Raw genomic sequence first — 17,414 nt, 5'->3', positions numbered from 1 at the left:
CAGTCGCTCCAGAACCCTGGAGTTAAGAAGGGGAGGCATTGAGAGACTCGGACTGAAATAGAGCCACGGGTGAGTCTGCCCACTGGGTAAAGCTCGGCCCGGGTGGCAGGCCCAGATAGAGGTGGCTTATTGGAGCTGGGCAGGGCAGCTAGAGTCTTCCCAAGGTAGCCTTCCACACTCCGGCAGTGGGCTCCTCCCACACGGCCAGCTGCACGGTGCAGGCCCACAGTGAGAGCATTTCTGCACAGAGCCAGTTCCAAACCGTGGAACCAGTAGGGGGCTAGGGGCAGTTTTCTTCGGATGAGCTGCTTTATCAGATTCCTCCAAGACATCAGGCTACTGAAGGCTGGGAGGTGATACACTGGAAATCTACCGGAACACTATAAGCCAGTAGCGGAAAACTGCAATATCTCAGGGTCCCACTGACAACTGACCAATATGAGAAAACAAGGGAAGAAAATGTCCCAAACAAACCTAGATACTACATCAATAAAACCCAATGACAGCACAGCAGAAGAAATGTCAGAAAGGGAGTTCAGAATGTACGTAATTAAAACGATCAGGGAAGCTAATGAGGAGATGAAAGAGCAAATGCAGGCATTGAAGGAGGAGATGAAAGAGCAAATGCAGGCATTAAATGATCGCACCAATCAACAGTTAAAAGACCAAATACGGGAAGCAAGAGATCATTTCAATAAAGAGTTAGAGATACTGAAAAAAAAAACAAACTGAAATACTTGAAATGAAGGAAACAATAAACCAAGTTAAAAACTCCATAGAAAGCATAACAAATAGGATAGAACACCTGGAAGACAGAACCTCAGACATTGAAGAAAAAATATTTAATCTTGAAAACAAAGTTGGCCAAACAGAGAAGATGGAAAGAAATCATGAACAGAATCTACAAGAATTATGGGATATCACGAAAATGTCAAATTTAAGAATTCGAAACAAAAGAAACAATTGGAAAAATTAACAAAATAAATAGTTGGTTCTTTGAAAAAATAAATAAAATTGATAAACCCTTAGCCACACTAACAAAGAGAAAGAGGGAGAAAACTCAAATTACTAAAATTCGGAATGAACAAGGAAACATCACAACAGACACAAGTGAAATACAAAACATAATTAGAAGCTATTTCGAAAATCTATACTCCAACAAAACAGAAAACCTCGAAGACATCAACAAATTTCTAGAGACATATGAACTACCTAAACTGAACGAGGAGGACATACACAACTTAAATAAACCAATTTCAAGCAATGAAATAGAAGAGGTCATCAAAAGCCTACCAACAAAGAAAAGTCCAGGACCAGATGGGTTCTCAGCCGAGTTCTACAAAACCTTTACAGAAGAGCTCATTCCAATACTCCTCAAACTATTCCATGAAATAGAAGAGGAGGGAACCCTATCAAACTCGTTCTATGAAGCCAATATCACCCTGATACCTAAACCAGACAGAGACACATCGAGGAAAGAAAATTTCAGACCAATATCCTTAATGAACATCGACGCAAAAATTCTCAACAAAATTTTAGCAAATCGCATACAAATATATATTAAAAAGATAGTGCACCACGATCAAGTGGGTTTTATCCCAGGGATGCAAGGTTGGTTCAACATTCGGAAATCAATAAATGTCATTCACCATATCAACAGACTTAAAGTTAAGAATCACATGATTATATCAATAGATGCAGAAAAAGCATTCGATAAAATACAGCATCCCTTCATGCTCAAAACACTAGAAAAAATTGGGGTAGTGGGAACATTCCTAAACATTTTAAAGGCAATTTACGCTAAGCCCATGGCTAATATCATTCTAAATGGTGAAAAACTGAAAGCGTTCCCCCTAAAAACTGGAACAAGGCAGGGATGCCCTCTTTCACCGCTTCTATTCAACATCGTCCTTGAGACTCTAGCCAGAGCAATCAGACAAACCAAAGAAATTAAAGGGATACGAATAGGAAAAGAAGAACTCAAACTATCCCTGTTTGCTGATGACATGATTATATATTTAGAGGAACCTGGAAATTCCACCAGAAAACTTTTAGAACTCATAAGTGAATTCAGTAAAGTAGCAGGTTACAAGATCAATGCTCATAAATCCAATGCATTTTTATACATAAGTGATGAATCTTCAGAAAGAGAAATTAGGAAAACTACCCCATTCACAATAGCATCGAAAAAAATAAAATACTTGGGAATCAATCTCATAAAAGAGGTGAAAGACCTCTACAATGAGAACTACAGAACACTAAAGAAAGAAATTAAAGAAAACCTTAGAAGATGGAAAGATCTCCCATGTTCCTGGATAGGCAGAATTAATATCGTCAAAATGGCTATACTACCTAAAGTGCTATACAGATTCAATGCAATTCCAATTAAAATCCCAATGATGTACCTTGCAGAAATAGAGCAAGCAATTATGAAATTCATCTGGAAGAATAAAAAACCTAGAATAGCTAAAGCAATCCTCAGTAGCAAGAGCGAAGCAGGGGGTATTGCAATACCAGATCTTCAACTCTACTACAAAGCAACAGTAACAAAAACGGCATGGTATTGGTACCAAAATAGACAGGTAGATCAATGGTACAGAATAGAGGACATGGACACAAACCCAAATAAATACAATTTTCTCATACTAGACAAAGGTTCCAACAATATGCAATGGAGAAAAGATAGCCTCTTCAACAAATGGTGCTGGGAAAACTGGAAAACCATATGCAATAGAATGAAATTAAACCCCTATCTCTCACCCTACACAAAACTCAACTCAAAATGGATCAAGGACCTCGGAATCAGACCAGAGACCCTGCATCTTATAGAAGAAAAAGTAGGTCCAAATCTTCAACTTGTTGGCTCAGGATCAGATTTCCTTAACAGGACACCCATAGCACAAGAAATAAAAGCAAGAATCAACAACTGGGATAGATTCAAACTAAAAAGCTTTCTCTCAGCAAAGGAAACTATCAGAAATGTGAAGAGAGAGCCTACAGAGTGGGAGAATATCTTTGCCAACCATACCTCAGATAGAGCGCTAATTTCCAGAATCTATAAAGAACTCAAAAAACGCTACACGAAGAATACAAATAATCCAATCAACAAATGGGCTAAGGAAATGAACAGGCACTTCACAGAAGAAGATGTACAAGTAATCAACAGATATATGAAAAAATGTTCAACATCCCTAGTAATAAGGGAAATGCAAATCAAAACTACCCTAAGATTTCATCTCACCCCAATTAGAATGGCGATTATCAAGAATACAAACAACAATAGGTGTTGGCGAGGATGTGGTGAAAAAGGAACACTCATACATTGCTGGTGGGGTTGCAAATTAGTGCAGCCACTCTGGAAAGCAGTGTGGAGATTCCTCAGAAAGCTTGGAATGGAAACACCATTTGACCCAGCTATCCCACTCCTTGGCCTATACCCAAAGGACTTAAAATCAGCATACTACAGAGATACAGCCACATCAATGTTCATTGCTGCTCAATTCACCATAGCCAGATTGTGGAACCAACCTAGATGCCCTTCAGTTGCTGAATGGATAAAGAAACTGTGGCATATTTATACAATGGAATATTACTCCGCAATGAAGAATGATAAAATTATGGCATTTGTAGGCAAATGGTCGAAATTGGAGAATATCATGCTAAGTGAGATAAGCCAATCTCAAAAAACTAAAGGTCGAATGATCTCGCTGATAAGCGGATGAGGACATATAATGGGGGGTGGGAGGGGCTAGCATTAGGTTTAGGGTTAGGTTTAGAGTTAGGCTAAGGACAGCGGCAAGAATGAAGGAAAGAAGGACTGTGTAGAGGGAAAAGAGGGGTGGGAGGGGTGGGGGGAGGGGAAAAATAAAATAAACATCATTACCCTATGTAAATGTAAAAAAATAAAAAAATAAAAAAAAAGAGTGTTGGGCATGTTAAATTTAAGTTCTCTCTTTGATTTCTTAGATATGGAGATGAAGATATTACTGACCTTACAGGGTTACTGTGAAGGTCAAAGTATATATCAAATACTTGGTGAAAATTAGCTGATCTCTTTTGTATCTTCATTGATCTGTTAATTTATCAGTATATAGGATTGATTCATCTTTTTATGTTTTTTATATGTTGCCTTTTATCCAGAAAACTGAATAAAGGAATAATTCACCAAAAAAAAAAATTGCGACGGTAAGAGGTTTCTTAAAACAGCACAAACAGCTTAAAACTAAATTGTGAAAAGAAAGCTAAGCTGGGGGGGTCCACATCCAGTTATGCTCTTAACTCAGCATGGTGTCTTCCCATGCCCAGACAGCTGCAAATTGAACCAGAGAGAAAATCTTGAAGGAATCAATAAAACAAATTAAAAATTCAATGGAAAGTGTCAAAAATAGACTACTTTGAATGTAGATTTTCAGGTCTTGAAGGCAAAGTAGGACAAAGTATATAATCTTGAAAGTAAAGTTGACCATAGAGAAAAGATGTTGAGACCATGAACAGAATATTCAAGAAATCTAGGATAACATTAAAAGGCCAAACTTAAGATTCATTGGGATAGATGAATGCTCTGACATACAAACTAAGGGAATGCATAATCTTTTCAATGAATAGTATCAGAAAATTTCCAAACCTTAAGAATGAAATGGAAAATCAAATACAGAAGGCATATAGGACTCCAAATATACAAAACCACGATATACATTATTATGACACATTATTATGACCAACTATTATGAAACAGATCCACTCCAAGATACATTATTATAAAATCTCTCTGGAGGATAATTTAATAGAATCTATTAAAATTAAAAATGTACAAACCCAGGAAACTTATTTCCAGAATATCCCTTATGCAAATATGTATATGTATCTTTATATACACACATATGTATAAACTAATAAACTAAGACAATGAATAACTACAAGAAAAATTAAACAGAAAAGAAAAATATGTTTCAGCAGTGGGTAATATTTATATAGCTAATAAATTCTGCAAATGATGACTATTTAGCTCAAGTCAGTACAATCTACCCACACAGAAGATGTGTGGAAAGGAAAAAAGTGCATTGTATATCCTCATTTCACTTTAGTAACTAAATATCTAAAACTGAAAAAATCAAAAAGTAACATAAGCATGGTACTCAGATAAATGAGGGGGAATAACAATATAAATAAAATTTTAAAATTATTGTATTTAGAAGTGGGGGTTGGTAAAAGGCAAGTAATTATTGTTTTTCATGAGACTAATTTGTGAAACTATTTTATTTTTAAAACTATGTACACATATAACTTGGAGAAACACAAAATTAAATAATAAAAAAAATGGATAGGAGCAATAACATTTATGTTAAACCCCAAGCTTGAAATTTTTAGGCTAGAAATTTCTCTTAGATAAGGACTTTTAACCAAAAGCTAATTTGTATATAGCACACAGCCTGGTGATCAATATTTTGGGAAAAAAAATGATTAGAATAATGCCGAAAGTTGAGTATATTTATAGTAAATTAGTATTTCTTAAATTAGTATTAATAAACATCGCCAGAAAAGATGAGAAATTATTAATTTGTTAGAGATAGAAATAATGAAGACAAGACCATTCTTTTCCTCTATGTGGTAGCTATGCTTTATTCTGTGACAACATACCTGAACAAAATAGCGTCATCTGTTAGAAATTTTGGCAAGTTGGAGTCTCGTAAAGCTCTTATTAAAACCACCTCTTCACTTAGGTCTGGGTTCTCTCTTTTTAAAGACCTAAATTCAAGGAAATATTTCAGACAATGTTCCAAAAAGGTGAGATGAAATGTGATTTTTCAGAATTGTGAGTCAGGGATTCTACTTGTAGAAAGCTGGACAATTCCCCATCCCATTCCCAAAATTCCTGCTGGAAGGAGAATCATTTCCCCTTCATGCTCAGGGTCCATCTCCAGCACATCTCTAGCACAGGGACAAGTCCTGCTCTGGCTACATAGCCTTGAGGAGAATGACAAGGGCATCTTCTCAAATGCCCTTCCTCATTAACCCAGATTGTATCCAAGATACAATCCAACTAAATGCATTTAGTACCCCAAATGCATCACAATGACTCATATCCTTGTCACTGTCTTTTCCTATCGCCCAAAATGCCCTGCCTTGTTTTTTTTTTTTTTTTGCCCACTCTAACTTACCCTCCAAAACCCAGCCCACTAACTCCATTTTCTAGAAAGTCTTCTATCCTCTGTCCCAGGCCCTAGTGAACCTTGGGCACAGTCCTATGTTGCCCCCACCACATTGTATAGATGACTGCCTACTAGTCAGTCTTGTCCACTGAACTCTTAGTTCAGTGTATCTGAACTCTTAGTTTCCTAGTTCATTACTAGCAATTCTGTAAAGAGGACATGTACTGAATCTAGGAGGTTAAAAGAAAGGAGGATAGAAAGGGCAAGGAGAATTGTGCAAAGCTGTAGGATCACACAACAGGGGCTCTGGATGTACTGAGCCTGAGTCAGTGAGTCATTCTTGAGAGGAAGAACTAGAAAGACTATATTCTCCAAGAGACTCTAGGCAAGTTGGGGATTCCAGATATAGTCTTTTCAAGTAGTTATAAAGAGAAAAGTTTGGGGTTTGAAAATGAGGAAAGCTTTTTGCCTTGCTAGAAACTAAAATGCAGCCCAATCTTGGCACAGAGGTAGAATGTACGACATAAACCTGAACTGAAAATGGGATGACAAAATTTCTTTCAACTCTTGAGGATTTGTAAGGCAACATAAGACTCACCTTAGCATGTATGCATATCAGACCATGTACTTTTTAAGTCTAGTCATACTGTGTGATGATATCAAAGGTTTTTGTACACTAAAGCCCATTACATGTGATGAGTTTAGGGGAAATGAAAATTAGCAGAAGCCTAGTTGGAGTCAGAAGAGCAACCATGTTGATACTCTTAGTGAAGATCTGTCACATATCATGGGAGTGTCACAGGAAGAATGCTGCCAAAGCAGCAGTTATCATTTATAAGTCATTTGCTATGGATTAAGTGTTGCCGTAAGAGCCTCCTGTGTGTTACCCACGTAATGCACTTGATTATAGGATTTGGAAGTTTCAATCACTGTGGTTTCTTACCCAGCCATGACCAGTACAGACTTCACAGCTCTCATGCCAAAATCATAGTGATCCTGTTGAGAGAGTTGTTCACTGCAAAGTTTATACATCTGGGTCATTTTTCTTGCTAATGTTTTACTAGATTCAAATCCTTCAGAATATAGGATTACCTAGAATAGAAAAATTTAACATAATACCTCATATTATATTGATGACAATATATTAGTGTGATACTGATATATTCAAAATTGACTTCTTGGTTTTATGACTTTTCATGTTGTTATATCACTTAATAAAGAAATGTAAAGATTGAGGGTAAAAGAGTTTTCAGTGCCACAGAAAATGGTCAGGCAGAATATTGTGGGTAATACCAGGAAATTGATTCTGGTTTCTCTCTACAGATGAAGATGTGGGCTTGGTGAGTTTCAGTTCAAGGAATAGCAGAGTTCAGTTTTTGGAAACGTACAACTAGAGGTTGGATGGCATTATAACTCCTGAGAACAAAATCAAGAATTGGATTTCTCTAATATGACAAAAAGATCACCCTGATGGACAATACTCCTGATGGCCACCTGCTTCCTTTAGATTCCCTGGGAGTCAAGGGAAATTACACAAAGGTTTGCAGCCTCTCCCTATAAGACTACCTTACTCCTGAAAAATTTTTGCAGCCTTGGTTAAATTAGTTGAATGAATCCTGGCATTTCTGATAGGGTAGGTGGGAATGGACCCTTCAGTCTACCCATAATCTTCCCTAAACACTGCAGTTGGTCTCAGAAGCAGGATTTGAATGATGCACAGACTTCTTACAAGGTCTGTTTTGTTTACCACTCTATAATTACTGATTTTCAGTGTTTTGCACATAGGTGATGAAAATGTTTATTGATGACAGACTGACTATTCTCAATCTGTAACAAGAGGAATAACATTCAGAAGACTAGGTTTTTAAATTTGTCCCACTCAATACTGAGTAACAGCAATAGGACAAAACATGAGATATTAAAAGATATTGCACTGGGTTTTAAACCCAGTTTAGTTTCTATCAGCTAGACAATGAGCAAGAAATTAACCATACATGTCCACAGAGAGACTCAAGAGTGAAGACAACACCTGCCTTAACAGCTTCCCCAATCTACCATGCCCACAAAAATTATTGAGGATACTGAAGTATTGAATTGTAATTCTTATAATGAGGACTTGGCATGGTCTATTCTGGCTTTAATCAATTACCTTTACTTTGTAGAGAATATTTAAAATTAGCTATTATCAAAGGAATTTATTAGCTGTAGGAATAATCTGTGTTTTCTAAGAAATTCCATTCTTAAAGGGGTGGTATCTCTCGTTATGGAATGCAGTGCTGAACATACGGGGCCTCCTGGAGTCTGAAAATATTTTGGCCTTGGTAGTCAGACAGATGAATACATATGTAAGAATTCGCTGAGTTTTACCCTTGTGAGCCTGTGTACTTTATTGTATATATACCATACCTTAATCAAAGTTCCTTGAAAAATAAGTGTAAAACTTAAGAACATTTATTCTTAGTTAGTATTAAGGAACAAATACTATTTTAATTAGAAATATGCCTTGTTAGATAAAGACAGATCAAGCAAAATCATAATTAATTTATTAGTGATTACTGTTTTCTTTCTAAGTTATTGCAGACTGACAAACCAATTCTTCCATTATAGTGATTAGTATAGTTTCTACGCAACATCCCTTGATTCTAATAAAAAAATATGCATAAAGGGAAGTGAGATTAATTCAGTATTTTTAGAACCAATCCTTACATTTCAATTCCTGGAGATGAACTGATAAATGAACTGATTTGTGAATGAACTGATTAATGAAACTCATTGATTCATTCCAGTTTTAGGGCTACTGTATTCTAGATACCATTCTGGGCTTATATAGCAGTAAACAACAACAACAACAATACCAAACAAGCAGAATGAAACATTCTATGTGATAGAAATCATATCTGCAAAAAAAGAAACCATGTTGAAAATTTTGCTTCTTAATAATAGAAAGTTTACCTCTGCAATCAAAGCATAATTTGGAACCATCATTGCAAATGGTCTAAAAAGGGCTTTCAAATTATCCGGCAACTCAGTTCTGCCTGCATATCCGGGATTCATTGTGATGAAGGCTGCACAAGTCATAACCAACTTTATTTCCCTTCCCTCAAACATGAATCTAGAGAGCTGTTTAAAAAGAAAGTATAAATTAACCCTTCTCCAGGCATTTGTAACTTCTCTCACATAATAATTAGGCATGTAAAGAAACATTCAAGCAAAGACTACTGAATTCTGCTGTTGGACAATAAGGAGCATGTCTCTTCTGATTCTATCCTGCCTACTTCCAATAACTAGGTTCAGTGTTTCCTACTCTCTGCTTCCCTGCCCCTACCTTGACCAATCTGTCTCTTCTTTCCTGGTCCAGTCCTGAAATTTTCTAGGCTTCAACATCTTTTGCTTACACTCTCAGTTCAATGATCACTAAACCTCCACTCCCACTTTTCTGGTATTTTCCAAGAAATTCTAATCTATTCTTAGTCTTTGTTACCTTTGCTCTTTCATTCAACAGCAGAGGCTTGTTAAGCACTTGTTGTGAGTGAGGTTGTAGGTTAGACATGGAGGCACAGAGCTGAAGGAGACTGACTCTTGAACTCTTGAGAAGCTCCTATGTTTGCTGTGTATCATTAGAAAGTATGACAACATGGAGCTAAAAATGTTACAGAGGAGGTATGAGCAAAGGATCCCTTGGAGAGGTAATTTGCTTGAGACCTGAAGAATTAAGAAGGGCATTTCAGCTAGATAAGCAGGAGCAGCCTTTCCTGGCAAACAGAGCAGGGGGAAGAAAGAACACTGCATGATCCAGGAATGACCACCAATCCACTTTGCTACAAAATGAAAGTATAGTTAAGTTGATGTCTGGGCATTTTGAGTCTTGCATACTAAACTAAGGAATTTAGTTTTAGTCCCATGGTTGAAAGGAAAGAGAGGAGACTTGTAAGCAGAGTGATAGGAACAAAGATGGTAGTGGAGAGGTTGGGTAAACTATAGACAGGGAGGCCACTAAGTAATTGTCACTGGGGAGAGAATGAAAGCCAGAATTTGAGAGGTGTAAGTGGGGATGAGAGGCACCTAGTAGATATAATTAGTATAATTTGGTGACATTTTAGATTTTGGATTGATAATAGACAAATCAGAAGCAAATTCAAGGTTTCTAGTTGGGCCACTATACAAAGGTGCTATAACAGACATGAGGAATAAGGGTAAGGCCAGGGTGGAGCTGGGGCAGTGTGTCATTGCCTAGATGAAAGAATAGGGATGGCACAACTGAAGGCCAGTTCTGTGCTAAAAGGGTGAATGTGCTTTTCAAAACTCTCCATCTCTGTGCTTTAGTTTCTTCTATACCAGAGGATGCACTCCACTCCAACTACCTCATCTGGTCACTAGCAACTTAAGGACAAGGTTTGTTAACCTCAGAGTCCTCATACTTTCTTTATATCTCACATGGCAGCTCTTGAGTTGGCAATGCTTCTATTTTCTCTGGTCACTGACCCCCACTGTCCTCCAGTTTTGTTTTCAGTTACTCAACAGGATGATAATGATTTACTGGTTCTATCTGAAAGATCTTGCCTTTAATACAGACCTCCCCAGAGTATGTGGAAAAGAGGAGGGTGGACAGTTGAAGGAGTTAGACTTCAGGGTCTCATAGATTTAGGTGTGTACCTTGATATTATGTGTCTATGGAAATATTTTTTAACTTGAATCCTTTTTACCTATAACTTTGTGGAAGTACCATGTACTACACAAAGGCTGGTGTAAAGATGAGATAAATGTAAAGTACACCACAATGAATTTTATCAGTTATTAAAGTCCAATTCCTGCTTTACTTTTATTTGCTCTATAGTTTGTTTCTCTACAGAGGCAATAACGAAAATACTTAACAACTCTTTATCAGGGGCCCCTATTACATGAGTGGCTCCTGCCTCACAGCTGGAATTGAATCTAAAGGTCCCCTGCTCTGTCAGGGAAAACCCTTAGGAAAAGCCTAAGGAGATCTGGGGTTTTACTGACAGGGTCCTAGGGATTATCCGGAGACCCTGGAGGGGCTTGTGGGGAAACTGTGGTTTGTATGGACTGTACATCACTGCTGCCTTTCAAGGACTAAAACTCAGAAGGTCAATACAGAGCATTAGGAGTCTTGGACTCATCTTTCATTGCAATCAACTTTTAATACAAAACGCCCTTCTTCAGAAACATGTTCATATGTGGTTGAAACAAACATTAAATAACAGGGCCACTACATACATTCATTTAACCCTATAGTCCTTGAATTTTCTAGTCCAATGAGCTCTGGAAAGCCAAGTCCTCTTGTATTTCTTAGGACTTCTACCCATTTTTCCACCAGAAGTAAGCTAAGCCTGGGGGCTATAATGAAGGCTGTGAAGCTTATAAGAGGCAATCTTAAAGAAACAGAGTAAATAAATAAATGTCAAAGGCAAGAACAAGAAGGACAAGGAGGAAAAAAGGAGTGGAGGGCAAAGGAACAGGGCGTGAGTGTGTAAGGAATAGAGTTTCTTCAGGGCCGGGACTGAGTCTTATAGTCTCTGTATCTCCAGGTTCTGGCACAGCACTGGTGTTTCTCTGTGTTGCTTGCATGCAGAATTAATTCACCCAATTAAGTCCTATTGCTGTAGTACTCACCAACTAAACTGGAAATCGAACTAGATAGGCTAAATCTAGCATCCTCCTTTCTCAAATACAATAAGTTGTGAGTTAACAACAAACTTAAGAACATCTACTTTGATAGATAGTTGATCAATGCCTTACCTTTGCAGCTTTGGCATTCCTAATGGTGATGAGCTGCTGTGCAATGACTGACAAAACTTCTATGTCAATTCGATTAAATTCATCGAAGCAACACCAGGCTCCTGACTGGGCCAAACCACTGAAGAAGCGCCCCATCATCTGAAATCAAAATACAGTCACACTTGAGTTACACAGTTCAATTCCCTCAGAAGCTAAATTTTGAGCTGAAGTATTAAACAGAAAATAGCTGGTATCTGCAAATAAGCAATGTTTTTAAGTAAATAATGAGCTGTCAGATGTAAGCACTTTTCTACAAGAAGAAATCTTTTTACCTCTCTCCAAATGATTTGAAACTAATTTTTACTGTTAAATAACAAGACAATCTGACCAATTTTCTTTCATTTTTCATAATCTCCACTCATCTCCACAAATACTTGACAGGTTCTCGAAGACTCTAAGACATGGAAGAGACAAACTTAAAGACTTAAAAAAAACCAGAAAATTTTACTAACGTAGGCTTTTGTTATCTTCCAAAGGTACTCTAGGTGGTTGACAGCACATCACTACTACTGAGCAGAAGGCATCACTGCACAGGTTAAGGTATAGGTTCTTGCTTTTTTCTACAACAGAATCCTGATGGCAGAGGAAAATGAGTATGTATTGTTGCCATATAAAGTGTACAGTTTCTCTGGAGACTTGAATTTTGGGTTAGCACATATTGTGTTATCCATCTCTTTAAAAACAGCTAATAGGTTTTCTGTCTCTTAGGTGTTCAACATTGCATACACTGCTACCTGCCCTTATTCTACTTCCCATAAATCATAGAAAGATAGATGGATATGTATGTGTATCTCTACATTTCTGTGTCTACACTTGTATTAGTTGGACAAAAATGAAACAGAAGGGGTAACTGGTAGTAGGGAGAGAATTTTGAAAAAATATTAGAAGATTGAAAGTACGTGGAAATAGACTGCCTAAGTGAGAAGGGAAAATTGCAGACCCAAGACAGAAAGGGAGGAGAACTGTCCTTCATTGGTGCCTCCAAGAAATTCCAAACCCAACATCAGTACATCCAAGGAAAGCAGGCACAGGCTTCAGGGCACTCTTTGGAAATTAGTCAAAGATCAGCTCTTGGAAATATCAGATTTGTGTGGGTCTTATAATAGGGCTCTTGAGATTTCAGTATTGACTTTTTTTGTACCAAGCTAAAACTCAAGAACTGCCTTCTCTAGAAAAGGGATCTGCTTTGGAGAGATATTGGAAAGAGGCATTAACTTGGGAGATAAAGGAAGAAGAGAAAAGGAAAGAAAGATGAATTCAGATCTCTACTTTAGTTACTGAAACTCAAAAATAATAAAGAAAAGACAGCTTTATCCAAAGGTAAAATCCATTGAAATATACCTCTTTGGGGAAAAAAAATCCTTATTCAATACTTAATAGGGGCTTCCTGATTTTTTGACTTCTCCATGGCCACTTACACTCTCAGGAGAAGCCTACTGTCCACACATCCTATATTTTCACAATGCTTACAATCTCCCTCATTTAGAGAAGGACATTTTGAGTAAACGAGCTATCCACACTAGTCCTCAATCTATACTTATGAACCAAGCAGTGAAGATCAACAGACAATTGAGAGAAATCAGTATCATGAAAAAGAAAGAATGAGAAGGATGAACTGAATGAGCAATCCTGGAGAAAACTGAGATAATTTAGGGGACAGAAGAGAATATAAAAAAATCCACATGGCATCCTTGAGATCTGAAAGGAAACTGCACTCCTATAATAAAATCAGATGCTCTAAAAATGAATTTGTCAGAGATCAGAAATAGTCCTTGGAAATTAATAATACTGTAGCCAAGATAAAAAAATTAAATGGATGCACTGAATGGTAGAATGGTGAGTACTAATGATCAAGCTGGTATTCTAGGCAACAAAATTGAAGAAATCTTCTGTAGGAGTGGGAGACCACGTCAGAGCAATGGTCTTTACACTTAAGATTATGCATACTCCTTGGAGTACATGAAGATTTCCCTAGGAATATTTGTGAATGGACAGTTTTAAATGAAGTAAAAAACAAAATTATAGATCTTCATCTTTGATATAGACTCTTTGCTATAATTTATCTTCTTGAGAACATGCTTGTGGTCATACTCGTTCTTCATTTCTATCTCCCCTCCACAAAAGATCCTCTTTCCTTCGCTCCTGGTTGTAGTCTGTGCCTAGGAGAGCAGGAAAATGAGGGTTTGAAGTTCAGCCTTCATATGGCTGTGTTCACTAAGTCATGTGCCACATGAACAAAGACCCAGTAGATCCTAGTAGCTGCCATGCTCTCATCCATACTAAATCCTACTCTGGTACATTGCTCCAGGATGCAAAAACCTCTAGCCTGCCAAACAAAGGAGCAATTCCAAATACTGATTTTGAACAAAAGAACATTTCCAAAGACTGACTGGGAAATAAACACTTTTGTAAGTCAGGTAGTTTCTAATTTTTCACCTTCCATATAAAGGTTTCAGTGCTTATAAGTGAGAGCCAGAAACAGATCTACAGTCAAACACAATTGGGAATATTATTTATTCCAATAAGTGAGACCACACAGTATGAGGAACCTTGGAAACCATGAGGGAACTGTGGATTACTTAATAAAAGAACCTTAGGAGCAGTTATAAGATTTGCACTTATATTAGGAAATTTGGGGGAAAGGTTCAATTAGAAAAGAATTTGGGGCTGTATATTAGTTTTCTAGAATTGCTGTGACAATTTTCATAAACTGGGTGATGAGAGCAACAGAAATCTATTCTCCTACAGTCTGGGGGTTACATGTCTGAAACCAAGCATCAGCAAAGCCATGCTCACTCCAAAAGTTCTAGGGGAGGACACTTCCTTGTGTCTAGATTCTAGTACTTGGAGGTAATCCTTGGCATTCATTGGCTTGCTCTGCATCACTCTAATCTCTGCTTCTTGTGGATCTTCATATGGCATTCTTCTCTCTGTGTGACCATAGCCACATTTGCCTCTGCTCATAAGGATACTAGTCTGTCCAATTCTAATAGGATCCCATCTTAACAAGATTACCTCTGTAAAGATTCTATTCCCAAATCAGGTAATGTTCACAGGTAGGACTTGAATATCTTTTAGGAAGACACAAATAAATCCACAACACTCCAAATTAGGTGCTGATAGAAAGCAGAAATAATTCTGTAATGCATACCCTAATATGGGACCCTAATAAGGACAGCCTGCCTAAAGCTGTCATGGTAAAGATGGAGTTAGTTACTCTGGTTAGTAGGGAGAAGGAGATGTTAAGCCAGATGATTCATACGCACAATGTTCTAAAAGAAGTAAAGACAGTGGAATAGAAATGAAAAAACAGTCCATTAGTCCTGATACTTGCAATGTTTTATTTGAATGGCAGGGTTTCATGATGTTGTGTTGGCTCTTTTCTATGGGTTTAATATTTCATTAAATTCCTTGATGAACAATCCTTGATACCATATGTGCTGTGCTAAGGGTTTACATTTTTATATTCAACCCCTCAACAAAGCAAAGACAACATAATTATAGTTATAAAACAGCATGCAAATTTCATAAGCCTTGGAAGTGAAAAGAAAGGTAAAACTAGAACAGAAAGTTGGCAGGTTTTGTCTAACAGTCTTATTTAATGAGTGGGTAGACAGTGTCTGCCATTAATGTATTAAAAATACAGAAATAAATTTATGGTTTTACATCTTAAAAGCAATCATCAGAAGAAGTGAAAACAAATGAGGATCCCTGTAAGTCCAAAAGTTTTTTTCAGAGGGACTGCAAGGTCCAAGTGTTCTCATAATAACACTAAGGTGTTATTTGCCTTTTCCAATCTCATTCTCTCATCAGGGTACAGAATAGAAAAGTGCCATTAATATGGTTTCAGTTTTTACATTGTAAATTACCTTTAAGAAACTTTTTTTTTTTTTTGCAGTGCTGGGGATTGAACTCAGGGCCTTGTGCTTGCAAGGCGAGCACTCTACCAACTAAGCTATCTTCCCCAGCCCTTTAAGAAACTCTTATTTGTCAAGGTTTGATATAATTTTAAAGCATATTGACAATTACCTAAAGCATTATCAAAATATTCCTCTTTTTTCAAGTACATATCTATATGAGGTTAGATTTTTCTTAAAATATTTCAAACCATACTGCAATGATCTGAATGTAGATTATAATCTTACCATGAATTCTTATCTCCTATAGATTTCTTTCTTAGTACACATGTCTACAGATTGTTTATCTTCTCTGTAAATTTTTCTGTTCCTAGGTTTCCCTGCTATTATATTTTGCATCTCATCTTGTTCCTATCTACTTATTGACATGTAAAGATTTTAAAATATATTTTCCCACCATTTGCCAAATCCTTCCCTGCCCTGATTCTTACCTGGATTACCCAGCACACCATGTGTTTATTCTTCTTCCTTGTTCTATTTTTCCACTTTCATTATGCCTTGCACCACTTCATTTCTGTTGTTTGCCATAACCCCATTTTTTTCCTTGTTTTGTTATGTTGTGTTGCAAATATTGAAAGTCACATAAAACACTTAACATTTGTATTCAGATAAAGGGAATGTACCTTGTAGTCCAAACCATCAGAACAGTTAAAGACAACACACTGGATGGCAAGAGCTTTTGCTAGGTCTTTGGTGGTCTCTGTTTTCCCAGTGCCAGCAGGACCAGCTGGTGCACCTCCTAGGTCAAGCTGCAAAGCCCCCATGAGGCAAAGATAGCAGCGATCCTGAAGAAATTAATAAATTGTCACCATTGAAGGGAACTGAATTTAGCCACAAATTTATAAGTCATTTCTTTTCTATAGGAGGGTCACCATTTCTCATGTAGGGTTTTATACAACTGAAATATACTCAAAGATCATGTACATAATTAAATGATGTAAATCTCTGCTTTACAAAGATGTATCACAGCAAATTTCTTTAAAATTGTTAGATGAAACTTTTCAGAACTGTTTTGACAAAACAGTAATCGTATCAATATTAATCTAAGTGATCAGTAACTTACTGTGAGAGGAGTAATAACCAATCTTGGGCATGCTCCCAAATATTCATAGCCATAAGTGTACTGAGAGAGTGCCATTCTAGCCACACAATTGTCTAGGTCTACGTCCCAATAATAGCGGAGTTGCCTCTGCCAGTCAAAGGATTCAACTTTGTCTACCTGTGTAAGTGATTACAAATGAAAGGCATATTAGACATGCTAATTTCAGAAAGAAGAATGTGAGCTTACTTAAATGAAACATTTACCTTGGCTTTTACAAGTTCAGTGACTATATCTCTTGCATGCACATCAATAGTAATCAATGCAGTTATGATATTTCTGTGCAATTTAGGTAGACTGCCTCGAACTATTGCAGCCAGGGCATTTAATCTCTACAAATTGAAAAAAAATTGTCATTGTCATAGTGAATTTTAAACATTAACTTGCATACACATATTTTTACTATGAAATTTAGACATTTGCTAATATCATCTAGTTTTAAGAATTTATAAT

The 17,414-nt window shown here is 37.0% G+C and overlaps 1 protein-coding gene across 1 annotated transcript in view; it reads right to left on the bottom strand.

Annotated features, from left to right (window-relative positions):
- LOC124962941 (dynein axonemal heavy chain 6-like) overlaps positions 1-17,414 on the bottom strand; it is a 292,982-nt gene that overhangs the window by 165,567 nt on the left and 110,001 nt on the right. Inside the window, 7 exon segments of the mRNA XM_047522202.1 lie at positions 5,638-5,745; positions 7,093-7,241; positions 9,102-9,269; positions 11,907-12,044; positions 16,486-16,647; positions 16,926-17,081; positions 17,168-17,293. Coding sequence (XP_047378158.1) covers positions 5,638-5,745; positions 7,093-7,241; positions 9,102-9,269; positions 11,907-12,044; positions 16,486-16,647; positions 16,926-17,081; positions 17,168-17,293 — 1,007 coding nt within the window.

Source organism: Sciurus carolinensis, chromosome 13 (assembly GCF_902686445.1).
Source record: "Sciurus carolinensis chromosome 13, mSciCar1.2, whole genome shotgun sequence".
NCBI lineage: Eukaryota > Metazoa > Chordata > Mammalia > Rodentia > Sciuridae > Sciurus > Sciurus carolinensis.
Note: the sequence above shows the minus strand (reverse complement) of the source record. Positions and strands in the feature narration are given on the sequence as shown.